The 25232-nt window shown below is 42.5% G+C and overlaps 11 protein-coding genes across 11 annotated transcripts; 10 read left to right on the top strand and 1 right to left on the bottom strand.

Moving 5' to 3' along the window:
- Window positions 1-186: 186 nt before the first annotated feature.
- Window positions 187-3133, bottom strand: SS1G_05838 (hypothetical protein; the record flags this gene model as incomplete). The annotated part of the gene is made up of 3 exons (XM_001592866.1): window positions 187-645; window positions 698-1170; window positions 1483-3133. 3 exons carry the CDS (start codon window positions 3131-3133, stop codon window positions 187-189), a joined length of 2583 nt encoding a protein of 860 aa, XP_001592916.1.
- Window positions 3134-3828: 695 nt separating this feature from the next.
- On the top strand, window positions 3829-4314 carry SS1G_05837 (predicted protein; the record flags this gene model as incomplete). The annotated part of the gene is made up of 2 exons (XM_001592865.1): window positions 3829-4109; window positions 4215-4314. The coding sequence occupies 2 exons, from the start codon at window positions 3829-3831 to the stop codon at window positions 4312-4314; spliced, it is 381 nt and encodes a 126-aa protein (XP_001592915.1).
- A 2477-nt stretch (window positions 4315-6791) lies between these two features.
- SS1G_05836 (hypothetical protein) lies at window positions 6792-7469 on the top strand (the record flags this gene model as incomplete). Its single annotated transcript, XM_001592864.1, has 2 exons — window positions 6792-7059; window positions 7117-7469. 2 exons carry the CDS (start codon window positions 6792-6794, stop codon window positions 7467-7469), a joined length of 621 nt encoding a protein of 206 aa, XP_001592914.1.
- Window positions 7470-8553: 1084 nt separating this feature from the next.
- Window positions 8554-11023, top strand: SS1G_05835 (hypothetical protein; the record flags this gene model as incomplete). Its single annotated transcript, XM_001592863.1, has 3 exons — window positions 8554-10173; window positions 10299-10331; window positions 10958-11023. The coding sequence occupies 3 exons, from the start codon at window positions 8554-8556 to the stop codon at window positions 11021-11023; spliced, it is 1719 nt and encodes a 572-aa protein (XP_001592913.1).
- Window positions 11024-12265: 1242 nt separating this feature from the next.
- On the top strand, window positions 12266-13674 carry SS1G_05834 (hypothetical protein; the record flags this gene model as incomplete). Its single annotated transcript, XM_001592862.1, has 2 exons — window positions 12266-13057; window positions 13117-13674. 2 exons carry the CDS (start codon window positions 12266-12268, stop codon window positions 13672-13674), a joined length of 1350 nt encoding a protein of 449 aa, XP_001592912.1.
- A 1329-nt stretch (window positions 13675-15003) lies between these two features.
- On the top strand, window positions 15004-15695 carry SS1G_05833 (predicted protein; the record flags this gene model as incomplete). Its single annotated transcript, XM_001592861.1, has 2 exons — window positions 15004-15362; window positions 15677-15695. 2 exons carry the CDS (start codon window positions 15004-15006, stop codon window positions 15693-15695), a joined length of 378 nt encoding a protein of 125 aa, XP_001592911.1.
- Window positions 15696-16522: 827 nt separating this feature from the next.
- On the top strand, window positions 16523-18054 carry SS1G_05832 (hypothetical protein; the record flags this gene model as incomplete). The annotated part of the gene is made up of 4 exons (XM_001592860.1): window positions 16523-16880; window positions 16939-17364; window positions 17415-17636; window positions 17693-18054. The coding sequence occupies 4 exons, from the start codon at window positions 16523-16525 to the stop codon at window positions 18052-18054; spliced, it is 1368 nt and encodes a 455-aa protein (XP_001592910.1).
- Window positions 18055-18984: 930 nt separating this feature from the next.
- On the top strand, window positions 18985-19152 carry SS1G_05831 (predicted protein; the record flags this gene model as incomplete). Its single annotated transcript, XM_001592859.1, has 1 exon — window positions 18985-19152. The coding sequence occupies one exon, from the start codon at window positions 18985-18987 to the stop codon at window positions 19150-19152; it is 168 nt and encodes a 55-aa protein (XP_001592909.1).
- Window positions 19153-21043: 1891 nt separating this feature from the next.
- On the top strand, window positions 21044-21142 carry SS1G_05830 (predicted protein; the record flags this gene model as incomplete). The annotated part of the gene is made up of 1 exon (XM_001592858.1): window positions 21044-21142. The coding sequence occupies one exon, from the start codon at window positions 21044-21046 to the stop codon at window positions 21140-21142; it is 99 nt and encodes a 32-aa protein (XP_001592908.1).
- Window positions 21143-21566: 424 nt separating this feature from the next.
- On the top strand, window positions 21567-21890 carry SS1G_05829 (hypothetical protein; the record flags this gene model as incomplete). Its single annotated transcript, XM_001592857.1, has 2 exons — window positions 21567-21588; window positions 21673-21890. The coding sequence occupies 2 exons, from the start codon at window positions 21567-21569 to the stop codon at window positions 21888-21890; spliced, it is 240 nt and encodes a 79-aa protein (XP_001592907.1).
- Window positions 21891-23785: 1895 nt separating this feature from the next.
- SS1G_05828 (hypothetical protein) lies at window positions 23786-25122 on the top strand (the record flags this gene model as incomplete). Its single annotated transcript, XM_001592856.1, has 7 exons — window positions 23786-23802; window positions 23864-23946; window positions 24004-24045; window positions 24109-24231; window positions 24308-24368; window positions 24424-24978; window positions 25059-25122. The coding sequence occupies 7 exons, from the start codon at window positions 23786-23788 to the stop codon at window positions 25120-25122; spliced, it is 945 nt and encodes a 314-aa protein (XP_001592906.1).
- Between the last annotated feature and the right edge of the window lie 110 nt (window positions 25123-25232).

Raw genomic sequence — 25232 nt, 5'->3', positions numbered from 1 at the left:
TGATAGATAGTTTAGCATATACCGACCGCTATTTTCCATCTAATCAAAAAATTTTGGTTCCTGATGAAAAAATTAAACTATTCGTATCAATTCATATCAATTCATATAAATTCATATCAACTCAAATCCCATCAAATCCCATCAAATCCCATCAAATCCAATTCACCCAATCCAATCCAATCCAAATCATCGTAAGCCCACCCCAGGACCACTCCTCTTCTCGACCCAAAAAACCAAATTTCCCTTTCCCATCCTCGGTACTGGACTTTTAACCACAGTAGCAGCAGCAGCAGCAGCACCCCTCATACTCCTTCTACCCGTCGTAGTTGTCCGTAAAGAACTCCATCTCGACGCCCACCTTTCTATTCCACCACTATCTAACCAATTCTTTAAATTTTTACACTGACTGACGTCGAAAATTTCAAGTTTGCTACAACCTTCCACTACGGCTTCTACACCTACTCCTGTAACTCTTACACAACCTCGAACTGAAAGTTCTTTTAATTCAAGAAGATGGAGACCTATGGATCGAAGTGAGGAGTCTGAGACGGCGGAGCCACAAAATGAGAGTTTGAGTGATTGAAGAAGAGGGCAGCCGAGACTTAGGACTTCGGTTGCTGTATCGGAAAGGGCGCAACAGAATGACTAGATATTAAGTTAGTAAGAAAAGCTGGACAGATACAAAAGATCAACCTACCAAATCTAATTCTTTCAACCCCTTCGCCGCATTCGTTAAGTAAACAATAGCATTATCAGTCAAATATGTGCAATCCGCCAAAATCAACTTCTCCAATCTAGCAAATTTGTAAATACTCCAATGCTGAAATCCATTATCGGTAATCGTCGTACATCTTGTGAGATCGATACTCTGTAATCTTTGATGCGCATGAACTGCAAGATGCGCCATTGATCGATCGGTAACATGTTTACAATACGACAGGGTGAGACGTTTTAGATTTGAACATCCGACGACAGTTCCGACTGGTGGGATGAACGTTCCTGCTTTTTGACGAAGGGAAGCTTGAGGAGCGATGGGTTCGGTTACGACCCAACCGACGATGCGGGCTAGAAGATTATCCGATACCTTGCGACAGTTGGAGAGGTCTATTTCTTCGAGTTCTTTGGCGCTGTTGGCCATTTCTAAAACAGCATTGGCAGTAATGTCCCAGACTGATTTCATTTTCCAGATTCGGATATTAGGGCCACATTGTGAGTAAATTGCAGCAAATCCTTCATCGGTTATATGGAAGCAATTGCTAATGTCGACGCTTCGAGCACGATGCCCAACAAACGGACAAATGTATTCAACGAGTGCTTTGTTGGTGATTTTGCGGTTGTATAGGGATAGATCAAGGTTTTGGCAGACATTTGGCGAAGAGGTTAATAATGTTGACCAATGGAGAGATACGAGTCGTAATCTCATCAATTGGTAAATGTCTAGAAATGAGAAAATATTGATTAAAATTGCATCTGGTAATATACCCTGGCTAAATTGACTTGGGCGCCTTTCGAAAATTTTAGGCCTTTTTGGTCGGAAAGCTGATTCTGGGGGAGTGATTGTATGTGATAGTTTAACAGGTGTTGGCGTTTGAGATCTAGATCTAGTTCTCGGACCAGAGGATCTATCATCCGGCGGTGGAGTTTCAGGAGGAGGAGGTGCCCATGAACCTCTTCGTGATCTCGCCCTCATATTATCCATATCCACACTAAGGAAAGGATCTGGATCTAAAGGTTCCATCACTGCCCCATTATCCTCAACACGACTAGGCTTATGAGGACTTGCAGGTTTCGAAGGAGTGAATGTGACTTGCGGTAATGTTTTCCTTCTCTGATGTTTAGGACGGCCGTTATTAATGGTAAGATCGTTGATAGCTGGGGAATTGGCGTCACTCATAATGACATCTTCGTCTTCAGGTCTTCCAATTCGAGTTTTTGCTGTTACCTCTACTTGTTTCCGTATATCTGGTGAACATCTTCTCCATAATTCTTCAAGCACTTCCCCACTAATCATCAGACATTCTACAGAGGTGATGGAGCGTACAGTCGCTGTCCTCCGCGGTGCTAAAGACAGACTGACAACTTCGCCAAAATATTGCCCAGCTTTTAATCTTGGTCTTATGTATGATCCATTTGATCCTTGAGGTACTTGTCCATTATGTCCATTGGAACTTTCGTGTATGACTTCTGCTTCACCTCTCACAATGAAATAAATCTCATTGCCAGTCGAACCTTGTACGATGATATCCGTAAATGGTGGGTATGCCTTTGGCGTGGCACTCAAACCAAGAAAGTGAAGTATTTCTGGCGGTAAAGTTGAGAATAAAGGTAACTCCTTGAGTGTTTTCCTGACATTAACCAATCCACTACCCAGCGCACTGCCAACCGAAGGATCATCGATTATGCCTGGACTTGGAGATTTTCGCTTTTTCTTATTGATGACCGTTCCATTCTCGATGACCCCTACCTCGCCAGTAGAAACTTCACCTGGCGCAGCTTCTCGTGCAAGCTTTCCACCTCTGGAAACAAGCTCAGTTGAAACCAGTTTTGGGCCAAACCCACCTTCCCTTCTCTTTTTATTAAGAATAGTCAATCTCTCTTGTGCCTCTTCCATAATCGCTTGTTTCATCTCTGGAAAGTTTGGGAGCTCAGCTCTCAAATCTTCTTTCTTCAACACCACCAATAAACACTTCGTTCTTGCTATAATTGTCGCAGTCCGAGGTACATCCATTAAAATTCCAATTTCACCAAAGAAAGCACCAGGCCTTAACTCTGCGTATGTAGCTTCTCCATCTCGGGATGTGACCGCAACAGCCCCACGTACCAACCAGTACATTGCTTTTGCATCATCTCCTTCGGTCAATATATGATCATGAGGTGAATGAACCTGCGGACGAAGATGTTTTCCGATTGCCGCAAGGAATGAATCAGGAGCCGAAAGGAAAAGAGGAAAGGAGCGTATTCGATCGAGAAGGTCGAGTGGCATATCCGGGATTGTCGAAGCTGTGAGGGGAGAAGGTCGTACTGGTCGAGTGGGATTGGTTTCAATATTGAATGATCGGATCAAGGATAATGAGTCTGGAATAGGTGCGCCATTGGCCCTGAAAGGGCCAGCTCCCCGTCGACTCCTACTCATGATGTTGTATGTGTATTTAGCAAGCTACGATTTCGCAGAAGCTCATGTGGGTACCTTGCGGCCTAGTGGCCGTTCTGCATGTAGATTTGCCAATGTGGGCAATATTAAAACGGTTTCGATTACTTGTGAGAGATTTCGCTATGCAATTCGCAAGTTCACCAGTTTCGAACACCACAGGGCAAAGAGGGAGGTCAAGGAAATTCGTGGATGGGCAGCTCAGGTTGTAAATGTTCTCGTGAGGGGATTGCGATATGTACAGAGGGTTTAGTTCAAATCGAAAAGTTCTTTGTTTGCAGATAATATAACGGGTGAAAGTATCGTGCGACAAATCTGTGAATTACTCAGTCAGCTATTACATATATTATAAAGGCATTGGATATATAAAAGAAGTCCAAGACGCTGGGTGGATAAGCTGCACAATGTGTCAGAATAGATAGATGGGCTTACTATTTCATTCCTAGATCATATAATTGGAGGGGTAAGGGAAGGTTCCTCTTTTCAAGAGTTTTTTTCCTCAATGAAAGCTGACAATGCACGACAAGATGATAGAGAGTAGAATATGAGGTGAGAAATAGAAATCACAATCATGTACAATAATAATAATAATCACGGTGAAGGAAATACAAGACCTCTACCGTAGCACTCTGAATGGAAGTATAAATGCACGGAGCGCAATATGATCGTCGAGCTTCGAAATGGAGCATTCGGTGGCTTTTCTTAGCACGAGACGACCCTTTAAAGTCTCCCAGTACTTGGGGGAATATTTTGACTTTGAGCAATTAAGAGTTGGGTGTGGGGGGAAAAGGGAGAAAGGGGGAGAGAGATATGTCCTTTTCCTTTGCGAAATCCCCTTCATCAGTAAGGAGGATACAATACAACAGCTACCACAGCTACAACAACTACCTACCTCCCTAGACATCCATAGAACAATATCGGTAGTGGGCGAATGGTGGGAGACACAAATTGGCACTGCACTGTAATTTTTCTCGGTTGCTTTTTGTGGTGGGCTGTTGCGCGCTATGACGATTTTCCTCGCTTCTTTTTTTCAAGCATCATGATTCATTAACCTTAGTACTGTTAGGCCTTCCGTGGGGAATGCGGTGTACGCAGTAGATTGTTACAGGAGGGAGGGAATGAGATATGGAGCAATTTCTATTCATTCCATGGATTCCCTGGCATAGATCAGTAGTAGCTACAGGTACTAAGTGATAAGATACATCAAGTTAAAGGTACTGACTGTACTCTATTTCATTTCACAATATTACCTAGATCCTTATTAAAGTTAAGCTGTATTTATATAAACAAATCAATAGAGAATAAAAGAGTGATGGAGGGAAGTAGGCAAATACCGGTACCATCTCTGTTCCTATTCTTTAACCCTGTCATACATACTTGTAACTCAGATGAGTATCATCATCCTTAATAGGTCCATACACATACATACATACTAGCTACCTAGGTATGTAAAGTACAGTATATGAAATAAATGAAATATTCGCCTCTCTTAAAAACTTCTCCTCACCCTTCACTGCCTATAATATCCTATCCCATCCTCCCACCATCAATCTCCAGCTCGTTCAAGTTTGAAGCATCTCGCGGTGAGACTTGCAAAATCGAGCGAATGAATTCAGAATCCAGGGATCCATCATCCATCACAAGCCTATCCATGGCCCGCCTGTACGTACCAAAGTAAGCCTGAATCGCTTACCATGCATGTATCGCTCAAAAAAAAATAAAAAAATAGATTGGCATCTTCCATTCCATCTTCTAGAAGCTTGAAGCCAGTTGTTCTTCAGCCTTACATATATACTGTACTCCTGCCGAGGCTTTCTACCGGTAATCCTACCAGATGATACGAAATAATAAGACTTAATTATTACATTATTGTCCGCGATTGGAATATCGGGAATATTTGAGCGTTCATGCATATAGCAGGCAGAGTAGATCAGAGATTAAAAGATATGATTGGGTTTTTTCCCTCCGCATGCATATTATTGGTACCTACTAGCCATGTTATCGTACCTGAGGATGAAGATTTCTCGTCCACTAATATATGCTTCCGCGGGGACGACGAGCTTTAAATAATTCATGCGCCGCATCAAATCACCTATTTTTATTACTGGTGTACCTCCAAACCAATAAAGGGCTTGGTGCAACATCAGAAATAGACCTTTTACCCACCATCTCCTTATATCATCAGATATCAATCATAAGAACCGTTTGAAGTGATACTACATTGAGATCATGTTCCCATGCGTTTCCATGCGCATCGACATGTAACGTTCATCCCACTCCCCCATTCAGTATACATATCCGTTCAGACCCCAACCAGCAATTTGCCCATTTTCGAAAAGAGGAGCTTCAATACTGTACGGAATTACCTTTCTTCTTACAATCAAAGTACCTATTTGGAAAATATCCCCGTCCATGATGTTTCAAATGACTCTAGAGCAGAAGAATTCTCCCGCACGAGAAGAAATGTTTCAAGTGCTTTTGTCCAATCTAATAATGTGTAGTTTCATTGGTTAATCCATTCGCAACCAAAGCAACCAAAAGACATTAAAGGAGATCTGCAGGAACTCATAAGAAAGTTCGATTCGGACCGTTCCTGGTCTGATGGAGATTATTACCTCATTAATGTCAATACCCGTTTCTTTAGCATGCCATGTGGAAATGATAATGCGAACCTGCGCACCGTGTCCCCCCAAGTGCTATTATCGCTTCGTTTCATCTTCTTCGATAGCTCTTGCATGAACTCTAATTTTTTCAACCCCCGTTGCGTTTCACCACATGAACAATTTGACAAAGCGGAAAGCTACTGCGCTGATGGAGGAGAAACCGTCATGGCGAGATCGGAGTGAGGCTTTTTGCATGTGGCGTGTGTTTGTGATACTTGGGTCTCGTGTTGGCATGGGCATCGTAAGAAACGTCTTCTTCGTATCAACATGTAGCTTTCCGAGAGGGGAACGTTGTGTTTAAAGAGCTGATCGATCACCTGGGAAGTTGGGTGGTACGATATCTTGACGTATGTGGCTAGAGATGTTGAGTGCTCTTTTTACCTTTTCACTCCTCTGCTCTAGCACTCCTCTGTTCTAGTTCAGCTGGGCGGAGCTTAGGCTCGTGGATATTCTCAATTTCTCATTGAGGTTATCCTGATTCCATTTCGCATGCCTATTTAGATCTTAAGGATATTCACGGAGTTGTCATTGGAATCAAATTTCATTGCGGTCAGCCATAAAAGGAAGGTTGCCATAAGATTAGGAATAATTGCGTGCTTACGGAGTATACAGCACAGCTATCTTTTTTGCTCTCGCATGTGAAATCAATTGAAGCTTCTAAGCTCTTCCATTGGATAAATTATTGATTTGTCAGATTTAACCTCATTGAATATGGTCCAAGCTTTTAAATTGTTTAACCCCTCCATCGATCATGACGACTTGATACAATTGCCACTTCAGATTTCCTTATATTGATACTTTTATCCTCGATTGTCTTTGCAAAAGCACATAAAAAGTTTCAGTAAAGATTCATTCATCAAGCCCGGATAAACTTCACAAAAGTCACAGCAGAGAGATCTCGAAATAGTCTCAAATCCTACAATCTGCCTTCCCAACCTATCTCTCTTAAACTTTTCCTCCTCCTCATTTTCCTCACAATAATGGCAGCCATACCCAACTTCCTCAACCGTCTTATTCGGCCATTCACATCCTCATCTTCTCTCTCCGTAACTCCCGCCGGCGCATCCCAAATCTCCGTCCCGGAATCCGCGCAAAAATGCACCATTGCCGCAGGCTGTTTCTGGGGCGTCGAACACATGTATCGCAAAGAATTTAGCGGGAAAGGTTTATACGATGCACGAGTGGGATATATTGGAGGTGATACCGAGAATCCTAATTACAGAGCTGTGTGTTCGGGTAACACTGGTCGTATGTTCTATCTGATTCTTCAATCTCCAATCATTTGATTTTTTAACATCTTTACAGACGCAGAGGCTCTACAGATCCACTATGATCCCTCACAAATCACCTACCGCCAATTAATAACTTATTTCTATCGCATGCATGATCCTACAACTGCGGACCGCCAGGGACCAGACACAGGTTCACAGTATCGCTCTGGGATTTTCTATCATAATGAAGAACAAGAGAAAGAAGCGCGTGAAATTACCAAGCAGGTTAATGAGAAATGGTGGAAAGGGAAGGTGGTTACGGAAGTCCTGAAGGCGGGTGAGTGGTGGGATGCAGAGACATATCATCAGAAGTATTTGGACAAGAATCCAGGGGGTTATGAATGTCCAAGTCATTTTTTGAGAAAGTTTCCACCTTTGGAGGATTAGGGTGGTGTAGATTCGAGACTCTTGGGGATCAATGATAGGGTGTAAGAAAGACGGCCTTGTGGAAAGGAGGTAGACTGAGTGTATTATAAAGATTCCTATTTTGCATTGTCATGAGAGTAAGATTTTCTAAAATTTTCAAGGGTTTTCCATGAAAAGAAATTCAAAGACCATGGTGTAGGAGAACATATTTCAGGATGTTTGAAATGTGATTATATCGGTATTCCGTGACCTAAGGAGCACTAACGATCGCATTCTCGCTTCGTCTCCTTAATCCCAATGTATATTGAGTACCAATTATCTTCGAGGAAAGTCTAAAATATAGTGCAAAGATAGAGATAATGAGATGATGAGACAATATTCTACAACTACCACATAAAGAGAATGAAGACCACAAAGTTTTCGGCGTTGAACCCCATTTTTCGTTTATCGTGCATGGGATATGAGTATTAACCTACCCCAACTATTCCTCCTTTAAGTGTCGGAAGTGCAAAAAACTGATATTGAATACCTATCTTCTCCCCGTAAAACATAAGATTACCCTATAGCACTAGTCTCAACTGAATTATGATATTATAATATATTGTAAGATACGAACAATAAAAATTAAAATGGGTATAGGACTACTAGTACTATTACTACCTAGGTAATTAATAGATCTGAAATAGTGTCAATGATGAAGAGTTTTGTTAGTCTTGTTAGCTTGGAGATGATGGGGTTTTGAGAAGGTTGTTGGGTATGCTGGAAGCTGTCTTTGTTTGTAGTGTGAGAGGTGATCGTATGGAGGATTCGTTATCGGCGTTCTATTTGGGATAAAGTGAGTAACTTCTAGTTCGCTGAATGCCATACCTAGTACTTAGTTGTTGAATATTCTTCTGGGCTTGATGTACATGTCTCCACAGGTTTGAAGCTCCTGATAGTGGGTCACGCGGGGTTCACGCCAATGCACACTAAGGTCATAACGTGACTACCTGCTCTTTATAAGCCTGAGGCAGAAAATAATTGTTACTAGAGCGCGTCAAAGTAAATGAATACCTAAGTACGAATCCCATACTCTCAAAGTTACCAAATTTATCAATTTGGCACCATGGATCCTGGACGAAGAGCTATGTTGGAAGGCCGCGCACCTCGGGCAAGAGATATCACATCTCCACGTCGCGACGAAACCAATCGAATTACCAAACCACAACGACCAGCAGGCAACTCCAGTTCCAGACCTTATCGAAACAACCAGAGTCTCGAAGACGAACAATCAAAGAAATGGGTAGCAGAAGAGGATACTTTTGTTCTAAAACAAGCAAAGAAGAAGGCAGATATTCGAGTTAGAGAAGGACGAGCGAAACCAATTGATTGGCTAGCAGTTATTCTTCGAGTGATAGATCCCGATAGAGATCTCCTTGACGCCGATGAAGAAGAGGTTCAGTTAGATGTGGTAGATCCAGAGGGTATTTTCGAAGGTCTTAACGATGCGCAACTAGGAGAATTGGAAGCCGACATTAATTCTTACATTGCTTTGGAGAACAACAAAAAGAACCAGGATTATTGGAAGACGATGCAAATCATTTGCAATGATCGTCGCCAGAAATTAAAGCCTCTGGGTCCTGATGAACGTGCTGTAAGCTCTGTTGCTGCAGATGTGGACAAACTTCTGGGACCAAAAACGTATGGGCAACTCGAAAGTTTGGAAGGGCAAATTAGAGCAAAGCTCCGCTCGAACGAACCAATAGATACAGATTACTGGGAACAACTCTTGAAGAGTTTATTGATCTGGAAGGCAAAGGCTAAATTAAAGAAGGTATATCAATCTGTGCTGGATGCTCGACTTGACGCCTTACGAAAAGAACAAAAGGAAGCTGCAGAAGGTGTTCAAAAGAAGTTACAAGAACTGTTATCTGGTCCAGCACCAGTGGTTGAAGAAGGGTCTGACAGACAAAATTCAATCGCCGCGCAAACACCTCGTCGTCAGCCTCACTTTGTCTATTCAGAGAAGCACGACCCGGAACCGTTACTCAAACTACGGACTGAAGACAAATCAGGCGAGATTGTTGACGAATCTGATTTCCTCAAAAAGGTCGTGGCAGAGCGGCGCAAAGTCTTAAAGTTAGGTTATGTACCTTCACGTCCAGTTGCCTCCGAAAAGAGTCTGCCCAGCTCTGTCAGCAAACCAAGCACATCTATCAGCAATGCACCTCCAGGGACACAGCGCTTTTCCGCTGTAGTCACTGAAGATTTCTCTCAAGCTACAAAAGCATTGTACGACAGAGAGGTGGCACGGGGTGTGAATGAGAATGAGGAAATCTTCGCGGCGGAGGAAAGCCTTACAACGACTTCGGCTCCTCAATGGGCAGACAAATACAGGCCAAGAAAACCGCGTTATTTCAATCGAGTGCAAATGGGCTACGAGTGGAACAAATACAATCAAACCCATTACGATCATGATAATCCTCCACCAAAAGTCGTCCAAGGTTACAAATTTAACATATTTTATCCGGATCTCATAGACAAAGCTAAGGCTCCAACATTTCGAATTATTCGTGAACATGGTCGAAAGAGAGGAGAGTCATTTGCAGCTGCTGGAGAGGAGGATACATGTCTGATTCGCTTCATAGCTGGACCCCCTTATGAGGATATTGCCTTCCGTATTGTTGATAAAGAATGGGATTATTCTGCGAAAAGGGATCGTGGCTTTCGTAGTAGTTTCGACAAGGTATGTGTTGTGGCTTCAATGTTTCAGTGTCCTGTATCTTGTCTACTCGTCGTGTAGTGACAATCTCAAAACCACAAAGTATCTTTGAAGCTGGTTCCCTAGCTAATGTGCTCACTCAATGACAGGGTATTCTTCAGTTACACTTCCAGTTCAAAAAGGTTAGTGACAGTCATCACAACACCTACCACCCTTCAACCCAAGCTAATTTATCATCATTCAGATATACTACCGAAAATAATCACGATTCGGAGGATTCCTTCTTGACTCATCATATCGTCTTGGGTGGTTTTTTAGAGCCAGGCAAGAACGGATGCCACTGGGTTAACATAGTCGTCATACACTATTCTACGGCTATGCCCTAATCTTACTTTTTAGACATAATCTTCACGTATTTTTTTTATTCTCATACAGAACTTTAAATTTGATTTATTCCACTTATCAAGGAACAATCCAAATATTTATTTATGGTAAGTGTTTATTTATTGTGTTTCATAATCTTTCAACACACAATGGCTTCACGAAATGACTCTCGCATGTTGTTCCTAGTGATCCTCCATCAAGTGTGGATAATCAATTTTTTTATTCTTTTGGGGGAGAAAAACTTGCTGATGATGAATTAAATATAGTACCACTCCCAAACAATGAACCTTCTCGCCGAACTCCGGAAAGCAATCTATGCACGGTCAGGGTGTCCAATCGTCCGAACTGGCAGACTAGATTTAAGCTTTCAATAATTGAAGTTCTTTGAGTGTTAGAATATAATTCAATATTCTACATAGTTTAGATATTCCAATACTATCTGGATACATTGGAGTTTCGCAGACATCAATGTGGTGGAAGTTCTTCTTAGGTAATCTTTGAAGGAATAAATGATTCTGTCTGTAAGAAGTGCGAAGGTTATGGAGGTGGGAAGTGGAAGGATATACTGGAGTTTGGTAATTATCAATGTAATAGGGGTCCTTCATTGCCGATCATTGAAGGAGCAGATGATCCCATCTTTAGGAGATGCAGAAGTCATGGAGGTGGGAGAATATACCAGAGTTTGGTAAAGATCAAATCGGTTGGGTTTCTCTTTAGCAATCATTGAGCTCACATATAAACCTCTCCAGATTTCTTCCACGTGTGTTATGTCACACAAAGCAACTTTGTACATCCGTCAAAAATAATACTACCTACATGACGGCAACGATTCGATGCATAAGAGAAGCATTAACCCCTGGAAATGCAGTTGAGGTTATCAACGTCCTCTATTCATCTCATAACCCTCCTGGAAAGTTATATTAGCAGTGATTTCGGACTGCTGGCAACGATCCGTAGCACTAAACCCTTTTTTCTCAAACATGGGTAGTTGCGACGTTAATTATGAAGAAAAAATCCGGATCGGCTTTCGTTCGTGCAAATCATTGGGATTTTTGGTTGAGCAGGTCGAAACGGTTTTACGGGTGGCTGATTTCGGCATAGTCCACTTAACTCTGACAAAAACAACTTTGTGTTCCTTCTAGAATAAATTCAAGAACAATTAAACCAGACAATTATTTGTGATTGTGCTCGCTCGAGGCTGACGGTGAAACATTAGTATGCCCTTCTAGGTTTAAATTCAAACAATGCTTCTCCTAGGCACAATCTCTAGCGTTATGCAGTCTCCCGTTTTCCTCTCCCTGTATGACATGGATATGCAGACCTACAGCCTACCTATTTACAGCAGACAACAAGCAATTGCTATTCAAGAAAGGGTCATTGTAGAGCTCACAGTGTCTTCACAATGTTGCTGCCCGGGGAGCCTGTTTGCACCACACGTCAAAGGCTTGCATCCATGTGCTGGCATTCGCTCTCCTGCATTATGGCCTTGTCTTTTCAGGTCTCTACGCCCATAGTCACATAGCCCCCAGCGTTCCCACTGCTCCTTATGTTCTAGATTTCTTTTTTGAATAACTACACCCGAAGTCCTTTGCTATCTCAATTCTTTGAATTCTCCGAGAAGAAAGTCACTATCGTCTTACAATAGAGCAATCCATTCTAAGTGTATTACTTCATTCAATAAACACATCATTGGCAGCGAAGTTGAGTAGATTGTTTTCAAGTGGTCTTCAACATGGATTCCGATCACTTTCAGCAGAATTCTCAACATCACGATTTGCCTTGGGACTTTCAAACTTCGGAGAATATTGGGACGACAGCACAATCACAAGCTGATGCTATATTTCCATCATTTGACGGTCTACCTCGAATCATTCAAGATCAGTACTTCATGGCTAGTTCATCATCATCTCCTATGCCCAACAATGACTGCAACCTTACAACGCCCCAAATGCCGGCCCCTCAAAATCTAAATTCTTGGGGTCATCAGGCGCCATTAGCTCCTGGATTTAGAGACGATGGAAATGGTTATTCTTACGATTGTCCAACTGATCTCTCCGGTCTTGAACAAGAACATTCTCTCAAAGCTTTCGATAACATCCCTCGAACTACATGGCAACAACCTTATGCCAACACGACTATGATGTTACCAGTATATCCTTTTGATACTAGCGACAATGTCGGATCCATGGTATCATCTAGGGCTGACCATGGCGCAAGATCTGATGATTGCATCATGATGGATGCAACGCACAAGCCCCTTAACTCTAAATCCCCCTCCAGCTTATGCTCCGAGGAAGATGGGCAAAGCTCGCGCGAGCCTACGGCTATGGATGTCGATGCTGATAGTCATGGCGCAGATGAGCAACCATACGCAAAATTGATTTATCGAGCACTGATGAGTGCGCCAGGCCATTCTATGGTTCTACAGGAAATATATCGTTGGTTCCGAGAGAACACTACTAAAGGGAGTTCGGACACCAAAGGTTGGATGAACAGCATTCGTCACAACCTATCAATGAACGCTGTAAGATTCTATGATTAAGTATGTTTTGTGATTCACTGAGGCTGACATGTTCGATGTAGGCGTTCAAAAAAACGGAAAGAAAGATTCCTGGAGAAGAAACCAAAAAGTCTACTGAGTGGGTTTTGGAAGATTTCGCAATCAAGAGTGGAGTTCAGTCTACAACTCGATATCGCAAAGGAACAGGTAGCAAGAAATACGCCAAAGCAGAAAGCACTCCAAGTCGACACAACTACAATGCGATGCGAAAATCTTCGTTTCACTCCAATGGCAAAGGAAAGCTATTACGTCAACGGGGGAGGGAAGATCCAAATCCAAGACGAATGATTCCAACATCGTCCAGATCAGAACCGGCAAGGTATCCAGGAAGCCAACTTCACGCCTCAAACGTTAATTCTGTATCGAGATCTCCACGAAGATCACCTCCAACGCCGGCACCAGAGGGCCCTGGAATTTACAGTCCCGTCATCAAAGAGGAAAACTATAATCCTGCATACGATCTCTACAGGTTTGAAGATTGCCAAGGAGTGCTCCCTGATGATCACGACCCACTCTTCATGGACAATCAAAATCCACAGTTCATGCAAGTTCATCCGATGTGCACCAATAACCAATACTAACATTGAGGGGTTAATGGAAGAGAATATAGTGAAGTGTTTGTTATGTATTGTAAGGGTGGAAGAACTGTTTCGATACATCGAATAGATGCAAGTTTCGTTTGTAATCAAAATATTGCATTGCTGGGGGTTTTATTGTCTGTACTAGGATGTTATGCTGCGATCCCGTTGTCTATTTGCTATAACTTTTCGCGCAGGATGTCAAGAGTCTCTAATTTCTTTGATCAACGGCACCAGCGGCAAAATCTCAATGATGGTGAGCGTTTGTATGTAGGCATATCCCAAAGCTGATAATCATTATGATGGGTCACATTCTTGGTCTTTCTTCAACCTTTAAAATGTTGTGCGACTGCCATAAGAAATTCAATCTTTTAGTCCGGGTAGTGGTTCCCCATCCTATCCTGCCCCGGCTCTATGCCCAGTACGATCCTTTCTTTGCCTTGCAGGATCAGGTAGTATTGGTTAGTGTTGCTTCTTTTACACCCTGTGATCTATCCCAGAGTGTGGCATATCAGTCTCTCGAAATAGCCTACACCACCAAGCTTCCCGTGTTTAAAATGAGGTTGAGATGTACCACCCCACCAATATCCTGGAAAGATTCTGTTGGTTAGATTGTATGCGGTGCCCCACGCCGGAGGAAAATATTGCGCTATCCAGCGATCCAGTAACTTCAAAGGTCATGCATTAAACTCATAATCATGCAGCATACTCCACTCTCCAAGTCCAATAGACGGTCATCGGCATCATTAGTGTCTCGAGAGGACCTTGTCCATGTCCGTAGATTGTAACCACACCTTGCTTGAAAGACGTTGAGGACGTGGTCGAAATTCTTCTTTGTGGTAGTTCATGAATATACCATGGTACTTCTTCGCTGGAATCATAGGACTGTTTCTAAGAATTGGTCACTTCTTCGAGCACAACATGCTAGTCAATAGCTCATTCATATCGTGCTTCAGCTCCAACAGCCGGGCTACTGGTCCACGCCCCACAGTGTCGACCAAACGAAAGACGAGATCTGTTACAAGATCCAATGGTAGAGACTAGAACATTTCAACTATAGTATGAACTTTGACTGCAGACATGCGATCATCATGCAGCAAGACGAAGATATTTCTAACAGAATAAGCACCGATTGCTGCTCAAACAAACGTTCCAAACTTTTGGTGCTGCGAACAGATGTCAAAGAAAGCCACAGTTGTAGAGATGCCGATTTCGCTCTTCTCAACATGCATCCAGATCGATCAGGAAGACGGGAGAGGGCTTGTCCTTAACTAGCGGGCAAAGAAAACTCGTTCCGATAGTATCCTTCGAGGTTATGATGAAAGAAACAATATGCCAAGTCCGCATACTAATCGTCGAGAAAGCGGCCCGGCAGAAGGCAGCCACAACGGCATTTTCGAAATTTCTGCAAAACATGGCGCATTTCTGGATATCCATGTCCCTGTCGTCTCTTGCCTTAGACTCAACGCCCACCAAAGGCGCCGGGCTGTCAATATATGTCTGTTTGCTTCATTCTGTCGACAGAGGCAATCCGTGACACACATGAGCGCAGGCTTCAATGCTATGAAAAAGTTCTCTGCCGCTCTGCAGATTTCCCGTCACAACACAATTGCAATATGTAATTATCGACTCCTTCAGCGACTCGGACTAGATCCGTCAATACTTTTTACCATGGAAAGGTGGTCTACACGGTAAGGATTTGATAAATCGGTGTATCAGCGAGCTCTACAGAGTTCTGCGCATTTCTAGGATGGTTCATCTGACCGTTTGATTAGATGGATCAGATGAGAATTGAGATACGTAGTGGCACTGAAGAATATGAAAGATATATCGGTGTCGGCCGCATCCACCAAAATCAGCCAGCCATCTTCAGCAAGGATGAAAGATAATCTCCCCTTTTCACAGCCAAATTTTGGATGATTGAAAGGGTTTGTACTAGTTTGTACTTTGAAGCCTCTGGGAAAACTCCGTCAAAAGCAAACACTTGACTTGACACCTCCACTAGTACTACCCCTGAAGCTTAATTTCCTGCCCGCGAGAAAGTGGGAGGCCCGCTTTCCTTTTAGTTAGCTAAAAGATATCTTATCTAACGACATGCTTTTGTCATCAAGTGATCAAAACACATCACAGCCAAGAATCTAAGCTCTTATTAAAAGCCGAAGTTTAGTGAAGTCTGACTTAAAAGGCGGAGTGGGATGTCACACGTGCAGAACATCACGTGATACTTAACATCATACGCTTCATCTGTTTGAATCTCCACTTTGAAGTGTGTATATTCTCCGAAGTTCCGATTTATATCCAAAGCTCTAACCAATACGAGGGGCAACCCCTTTTCGAGCCCAATTGCGGCCCTCAGCTTTCGGCGATAGGTCGAACGTTCCACAAGGGTACGTCTCACCGGCTCGGTGGAGGACGTCCTTGAGTTCCACCAATAATTAAACCTAAAATGGAGCATGAAGAATTCTTGTTCCAGAATAAATGGAATGGACCAATAAAGTTTATTGAAATTATTTGTGGTTCTAGATTAATGCGGGATTTCAATGCCGTGGACATTTTTTTGGATAATCTGGGGATGGAATTATCCATAGTTTCCAAGCATGAGGTGATATACAGGCTCTTGGTTCAAGCAGGAACTCACCGTCTTCATCAAAAGCCCAGGCCAAGGCAAGAAATTCGGAGAAACAGGTGCTCCTTGGCTGCCCCCCTGGCAATATGTGAAGGTTTGCATGCCCACCTTAGTTCGCAGGTAGACAATATATAAGTCGCGCCGGATCCCAAACATAGCTAAGAAAAGTACTACGCTTTCATTCAAACTACTTGGGCAATCGAAATAACGGGATCCTACCTCAAGATGCATTTCCAATTGAGCTCAATTCTTTCAGTGGCAACTGCCGCAGTCGCAGTTGCAAACCCAATTGGGTCAGACTCATCAGATGCTGTTGCTCGTAGAGCTCACTCAAAGCAGCAAACATCAACAAGACCAGTCGTCCAATACTCTCCCATGAACCCATCCGTAGCTCCACCTGCTCCAGCAGCAAGAACCAAGACTTGCGTTGTGCCAAGCAATGGCAATGGAAAAGATGACTCTCCAGCCATTATGAGTGCACTTCATTCGTGCAACAACGGTGGCCATGTAGTTTTCAGCAAGGGTGTTACATACTCAATTGGCACGGCCATGGACTGGACTTTCCTTCAGCACATTGATCTTGGTATGCCACTTTCTAACGCCGACGCATTGATGTACTTTTTTGCTAATGGATTTTCCAGACATTCAGGGAGAACTTCTCTTCTCGAACGACACGACCTATTGGCAGGCCAATTCCTTCCCATTCGTCTTCCAAAACGCTACCTCATTCTTCAAACTCGGAGGAGAGGACGTTTTCATCTACGGAGGTGGAACTCTTAACGGAAACGGTCAAGTCTGGTATGACCTTTATGCCGAGGACATTTATGCACTCAGACCAGTTCTCATCGGAATTGATGGACTTAAAGACTCCATCTTGACCGATTTGGTTCTTCGTTACTCCCCACAATACTACAACTTCATTGCAAACTCGAGCAATGTTGTGTACAACAACATCAACATCTCCGGTGGAAGCTCGAGCAAAAACCCTGCAAAGAACACCGATGGATGGGATACTTACCGATGTGACAACATCGTTATCCAGAACTCTGACATCAACAACGGAGATGGTAAATACCCTTTCATCCAGTCTTGGAAAATTTTGCTTACCAGGTTCTAGATTGTGTTTCTTTCAAGCCAAACAGTACCAACATCTTAGTTCAAAATCTTGCCTGCAACGGCTCCCACGGTATCTCTGTTGGATCCCTCGGTCAATATGCTGGAGAGTTCGACATCGTCGAAAACGTATACGTCTACAATGCCACATTGACCAACGCCAGCGACGGTGCACGTATTAAGGCTTGGCCTAACACCGCATCAGCTCTCAGTGGTGATCTCCAAGGTAAATATCTTCTCCTTTTCGGATTCAAAGTCAATATGTAACTAACAAACCCATAGGAGGCGGTGGTAGTGGCAGAGTCCAAAACATTACCTACGACACAATGCACGTCGACAACGTCGACTACGCTATTGAGATTGACCAATGCTACGGTCAAAAGAACCTCACCCTCTGTCTCGAATACCCATCTGCTCTTACTATCACCGACATTGTCTTTAAGCACTTCACCGGTACCACCAGCAAGAAGTACAGCCCTGAGATTGGTACATTCGCCTGCTCCAGCTCTTCGGTTTGCAACAACATTGTGGCAACCGACATTAATGTAACAAGTCCAAAGGGAACAGATGAGGCTTACTGTCTCAATGTTGACACATCAGTTTTGGATGTTACTTGCAACAACACTCCTAAGGGATTTAACTAGGGGATAGTGTTAGTTTCTTATGTGAAGGATGATGTGTGATGGATGTTGTATAGAGGGATGATGTGAACTAATGGTTGTTTTGTTGCTTGTTTAACTAGAAGATGTGATACGAAATTTAATGTTAGAAATTTGTACAATATTGTCTGAGGTACAATGTATCTATTTTTTCTCCCAATGTGAAATCTTGACCTCGTTTTATCATCACTCTTTGGATACGTTATCATCATTATTGCGTTTTGATTTCAGGTTTCCCTTTCATTCTCAGTATCCTCGTATGTAATCACCACTCTCATCACACATTGCTTTCCACGCCGTCACATCCTACCCTCACATCTCTCAACCAATTTTGCAAGCATACAAATAACGTTCACTCAGTTTATCACTAATCATTCCTACACTCCATACTGAGAAGGACACCTTGAGAACGAACGCGAGTTCTCGGGCCAACAGAACGTAAACTACAAGCAGGTCACTGAGTAAATGCCACTATACGCATCCAAGACATTCTCCGTACCTGCATAACACCATCGAAGTAAACCCTGAACACCCCACCGACATTCGGACCGGACATCAACCAATAGCGCACCAAAAAATACCAACGGTGAAATTTAGAGTTTTATTTAACCTTTTCTCTTTATCGATTATTATTAAGCTTTAATCAAACTTTCAAGCTTCGTCTTGGATCTAAGATTATCCCTGATTTCTGGACGCGCTAGACACCGTTCGACCTTGCACCGCTTATTATTTCTATAGTATGTACAGAGTATGTGTGGGTGTGGGAACTTGGGAAGCGAGATATGGTACTGTACATATCGGTGAGACTAGTTGATCCCCCAGATAGATCGGTGGAAGATTAGTAATATGCATACGGAGTAGAGAAGATGGAAGTGGTCTTTTTTATTCTATTCGCATTGGGATGTAACGTCGGCAATGGGATTATTCATCGGTTACAAAGATGAGGTGGGATGTCCGGAATATAATTTTACCTTCCTTACTTACTACGTACAAAATGTTCGAGAAGGTAGTTCGGGATTCTTGGGAATTGTGGGCGATTTTGAAGAGCTTCTGATTGATCATGAGGAAGCAACTATAAATTAGTCTTGCTGCACTATCGATACTAATACTTTTTATGGCGGTAGTCAACGCGTGTGTGAGTTGAAAAGACTGTAAGCTCTTCCTAGTACTGGTGATCGTAGGAGATGCAGATAGAGAATAGGTTCAAGTGATATTTAGAAGCGATTTGAATAGAGAAAAGAATTACTTGCCATAAGATAGCAAAAGGAAAGCCTAATCTTTATATCTATATTAGATAATGGCCTATATGGGAATGAAAGAGAGACTTTGTGTTTCATTTGGCGAGTTGATATCATAGTCGCCGTCGCTTGCACATGCTCTCGCCACATATACATTCAAGGTTTCTGTAGTTCAATAGCATAGCCATCAAGTATTCTTTGCACCTTCCCTCTCATCTTACGCCACGAACTAAGCCACGATTTGTTTCGTCTGTGAGTTGGTTCCAATGTATCCAATAGTCCTGTCGTCTAAAATCCAGACAGCAATCTAGACGCTAGTTTGTGATTTTACTGACTAGATGGATAATCATGGAATATTAGAGAATTTTCGATATGAAAGGTTAAGTTTGTCCGGACTACTCTGTAGATAATGTAAAGTTAGGAAATTCAGATTAACATTCGGACCTCTGGACTGGATAGAATTTATTATTACATTATTACATTATTACATTATTACATTATTACATTATTACATTATTACATTATTACATTATTACATTATTACATTATTACATTATTACATTATTACATTATTACATTATTACATTATTACATTATTACATTATACCATCAGTCAAGTACAAAAGTTCGGTTCGTTCGGATTGCAGGATTGCGGTTTAGTTTGTTGTCAATTTATATAAGCTTTACTGTTTAACTTAAATATTTAGTATATCCTGTGACTAGTACGAATTATTGGATACACTGATTGGTTCTAGCCTGTAAAACCTGCAAAGCCTTCACAGTCGAATTGCACATGGTATCGACCTCCTCTCATTGAAGGTTATGCTCCGTTCTCCATCAGCACCACAAGTAGTACGTGCCATGTGTCGGCGCCATTCAAAAAGAAAAGAATAGCTTCGACCAAGAATGCATAGATGTCATTCATGCGGATCAAGGCCTAAAATTAGCCATGGACAAATCCATTTCCTGTCATGACATCGAGACCGAGGATTTCTAGCACTTACAATAGGGTTAACTTTACACACGCTTATATTTCACAAAGCTCGTAATGCACCAAATCCAGAAGCCATCGTGCATGATTCATTGATACCGATCTCGTCTTCAACCTCACCTTGCACTCGAAATCGCATCGGGTCGCTTTATGAGCTCTGCCACCAAAGAAAGGTCATGCACTGAAGTCATATTTGCTCGAATTTGTTGCCCAGCTTAGACAAACTTCCTCATGTTCGAGTTGCACATGCGTCTCCATCTTGTTCTGGAGTTTTGGTCTAATTATCCAAAATGTATGATATGGTCTGAGGTTATTGATGATCGACTGGCGATTGTTATAGGTTATGCATAGACGGCATGAGCCCATATGGTGCATTTTGGCGACTCTTTGGTATCTCCGATATACAAATGATCGACTATAGACACTGATAACACTACTGATGTTCATGTTCGCCTTGCTATGGTGTTCTCAAATACTCGATTTCAGATTCCGGATGTTTAGTTCGAGTTTCAACATGCACCTAGGACAAGTTCCATATAATTCTGGAAAAGATAAAGTATCCTAAAAGCTCACCAATTTTTTGTGCTTTATAGTGCTTGTCTGCTATACTATATAATGGTATGAGGTGATGATGGCTGCCAGTTGCATCCCTAGTATTTTGATTGCCTATCAAAATCCTTTCTTGGGGTGCGGAAATGGTGGATATAATATCACTGGTGCTAATAGCTGTCAATTGTTACCCATAATGGTCAAGGCGATTCCAGCATACTTTGTTGATGGACTCAATCGGATTCCTGATTTAATAAGCATCATTTACTATCAATGTAATAAAGTCGAATTATAAGTGTCTCACCATTCACAACATTTCAGATGCTGCCTTTCATCTAGTCGCCTCGTCCGAAAATTATATGACAAGAAGACACCTGCGTGTTAGCTTTTTAGATTATAATCAAGCAGTAAGTTGAGTAGACCTTGAAGAACTTACTTCAATGCGGTTGAGAAAACCCTCGGTTACTAGCCTCCAATGTATGAGTTAGACAAGATCATGAACCTCACAATTGCTGCTTGTGAATCTATGGATGGAAAAACGGATGGTGTTGTTGCGCGTGTAGATCTTTGTCAATCTGAACTCTGCAATTGACGCGCCATACTACTGTGCTGCAGTCGCCGCTTCTACAAGCGAATCTTCTTCGCCTGCAACTCTAGTACAAATGATACCGCGTGAGCTCAACCTGTGGCAGTTGCAGCCAAGATTCTTGATAGTCTCCATGAGTTTCAGAGTCGTTATGCGTACGTATCTTAGCCATCTATAAGTTGTTATGATGCGGCTACCGTATACAATCACGAAACTGATAGCGGGGAGTTATTTGTCAGTGACTTTGAATAAATTCCCAGTACGCTTCATTGAAGTCCTACATGGCAATGCCCTTGATGCTGGTGCCATCGAAAACGTTACCTACAATACCCTTGGGGATCGGTTCTACGCTGGATGGCAATTATATGAGGATTCGTTGCAAACCACAGGGTCCGACATTACACCATTCCATGCAACAGGCGGCAAAGTCCTCAGTTCCCAACATAACTTTCGATGAGAGCAATGAAGCCCTTGATGACTGTAGCTGGTCTTTCGTCGTCCCTTGGGGAGCTCATCGCGATATCAATCCCTACGGACCAAATGCACGTTTCCCTCAAACGAATCTTGCCGTGTTGATCGGCTGAGTTGAGAATGGCAACACACCAACTATTCTCAATGCCAGCATGCTCGAGTGAGAATTCTAGCCACAAAAACAAAGAATTTGTCCTTTGGCATCAAGACGTGATCTAACAATGGAACTACCATGGCATTCGAAAGCAATCAAGCTTCTATTGATTCGTGGATCTACTAGATTGCGCAAAAAGAACTACGATCAGGAGAGTAATGTGGTATGGAAGTTGGATATAATTCCCTGTTCACACCAATTCTCGAGAAGGAAAAAAAACCTGTGTACAGGTAATAATGGATGACTTTAAAGGCTTAAGCTTCTTCTGTGCATAGTTTAATTTTGTAAATATTCAATACCATGCTTTGTTGCCTTTGGCAGTTTAATTGACTTGATGCCCAACAATGGTATAGATATTCCCTAAGCCGTACAAACTTTTCGTGCTTTTATCCTAGTGGTGGACTTTTCCCGTTCCATTTGCTTGTCGTCGAATACACATTGCAAGGTTGTTAATGTGTAATTTCTGGTTGGAAACTTTACATTTCAGTCTCTTAATCAATTCAAGCAAGGAGCACCTTTCAGTACCTATTTAACTTCATCTGTAAAATTCAAGGGAAATCCCGTAAAATAATAAAGCAGGTAATCTTGAGTAAGGAATGTAGTGAAATATATATACCTACGTAGGTACATATTGATAATTTTCAGTGAAAGTTGAGACGGTGTGAAAGGAGCTCGGTAAAGCGTTTGATTAGTGAAAGTAGGTGAAAATACTGCCATTATATCATGTGACATTGTGGAGAATTGGATAAATGCACCCAAACTGATTCGTTAATGTTAAGAAGTTTATCACTCAGGTGTCTTTCTTGAAAATCCCACTTATCCGGGCTCTTGGGGACATTGTTCCCGACTTTCGATTCTGAGCTGAGCCTCTATAGCTAAACGTCGTGCAAGTATAAGCTGAACCGATATTACACAACATACTCATCTGAGAACACAAAGATACACAAAGATTTGATTCAGCCACTGCACGGCCTCGTGTCAGAAGAGCATGTGGGCGGGCAAGGAGCCATGGCTGTTACTGGCTGCATAAGCAAGGAAGGATTACCGGTTCATCCAGCCGCGAATAGCAACCTTTCCAACTTCTTACGGCTTCGCTTACTTCGAGCGGCTCTGACAAGTTGTCAAAGTGTGAAGCAAAGATAGGCAAGAGAGTTTATTGTAAAAGGTAGTTGGTTGAATTTGGTAGGCTCATATGATTTTGATATGTTCTAGGTATTGTACCATCTTGTCGTTTTTGAGGAGATTCTTGATATTCCGGGAGCAAATCGTTCGATTATGGAATGACATAAGCAGATCTTTGATAATAAGCACGACGTCCCTATTGAGAAATATGAAGGAGCTAAATGCAGGCTTGAGTCATGAATCATGATCAACAATCACAACCAATTAATGATAGCCCAGGTGAGCAATTGAACTCTACAAACGAGAAGCCAGTGGTTTCTTGGCCGGTGAGCATCATATAAGTTCAATACCATCAATCACTGTGAGCTCAAAAAGGGCAATTTCCTTCTAGTAATATGCATTCCAATCAAAATAATACGAATGATATAGACACACCGTTGCATCAACATGATGGAAGCGTTGCAACAGAAACAGAAACGACCGAAACGCCAGAGCTAGAGGTAGACTCTCAGACCGGTTCACAGGTGAGCAGCGAGATTCCAATTTGCACGAGATATCCATTGATACATGATTAGTCTGCAAATAATAGCGATGCAGATTCTACTATGGGGGAATCATTCATGTGAGTAGGACGGCCTATTAACGATGAAATAACCCACATGAAAAGTTGATACTTGATACAGAAGTTCTACCGCCTCTCTTCAAGAAAGTATATATAGGTATGTCGAGGAAAACGGTCGGACGTATCATGCATATAAGTCGGGAAGTGAGTTTAAACAGTGTCTGCAATAATTCAAGTGTCCGGTGGCTGACATGTGTTTAGAGTATGTCCTCCCCAACGATGATGCTGAGCAAGAAAGATTGGGTAAGTCACTCACGGCATGACATAATGTATGGTTGATGTAGATGCATTAATTAATGCTTTCAGATTTACAACATCATCTTTTTTCTTTGTCATTTGATGGGGCTTTACATCTTGCTCCACTTCCTTCTGGACTACACAACGTTTTAGATATCGGGACTGGAACCGGTTTGTGGGCGACAGAGTTTGGTAAGTCTACTCTGTCTTTATCACCATCTGCTATTTGCGGAAGACGGAAGTCCCTGACTAAATGTCTCATTTCTAGCTGAACAATATCCTTCAGCTCAAATTATCGGCACAGACCTCAGTCCCATTCAGCCAATATAGTAAAGAGCCACCTCAATTCACCACTGTACATCCGATACTAACAAACTTTCCCAGCGTACCCCCAAACTGTAGCTTTGAAGTAAATGACGCTGAAGAACCCTGGACATACTCTCACAAATTCGACTACATACACGGTCGAGCCATGTTAAGCTGCTTTAGCGATCCCGCCGGCTTAATAACCTCCGCCTACGAATTCCTCCGCCCAGGCGGCTACCTTGAAATGCAAGACCCACAAATGCCCATCTTCGGCATTGATTCCTCCATAACAGGTACCGCCCTTGAGGAATGGGGCCGAGTGTCATGTCTCGCGGCTGAGCGTCGCGGCCGTAAACTAACCAATTCAAAACACTATGGCCAATGGATGGCCGAAGCGGGATTCGTAGATATCGTTGAGAAACATTTTTATTGGCCTTGTAATACGTGGGTTAAGGGGGAAAAGGAAAAACTGCTGGCGATGTGGACGCAGCAGAATGTGTTAGATGGTATCCAGGGAATTACGATGCGAAATTTGACGGCAGGTTTGGGTTGGAGTCCAGAACAGGTAGAACTGTTCCTGGTGGATGTTAGGAAGGATGTGAAAAATAGGAGGATTCATTCTTATATTGATGTGTAGGTTATCTGTTTTCTCTTCTGGCTTGGATGTTAGTCGCGTACCGGAGGCGAATATGAAGGGACTAACGTGTTTTCAGAGTTGTGTTTTATGGAAGGAAACCAGGGCCGGGAGATCTTGCAATGGGAGTCAGTGTTGTATGATTGTTTTGTAATGTCCGACAGTTGCGATGGGCGTTTTGAAGGTATTTCCAACTTACATATTTCACAACTTACCATGCATGGCCATTCATCATTTCTTAGGTGCCGAAGCG

The sequence above is a fragment of the Sclerotinia sclerotiorum genome, genomic scaffold (assembly GCF_000146945.2).
Source record: "Sclerotinia sclerotiorum 1980 UF-70 scaffold_7 genomic scaffold, whole genome shotgun sequence".
Lineage (NCBI taxonomy): Eukaryota > Fungi > Ascomycota > Leotiomycetes > Helotiales > Sclerotiniaceae > Sclerotinia > Sclerotinia sclerotiorum.
Note: the sequence above shows the minus strand (reverse complement) of the source record. Positions and strands in the feature narration are given on the sequence as shown.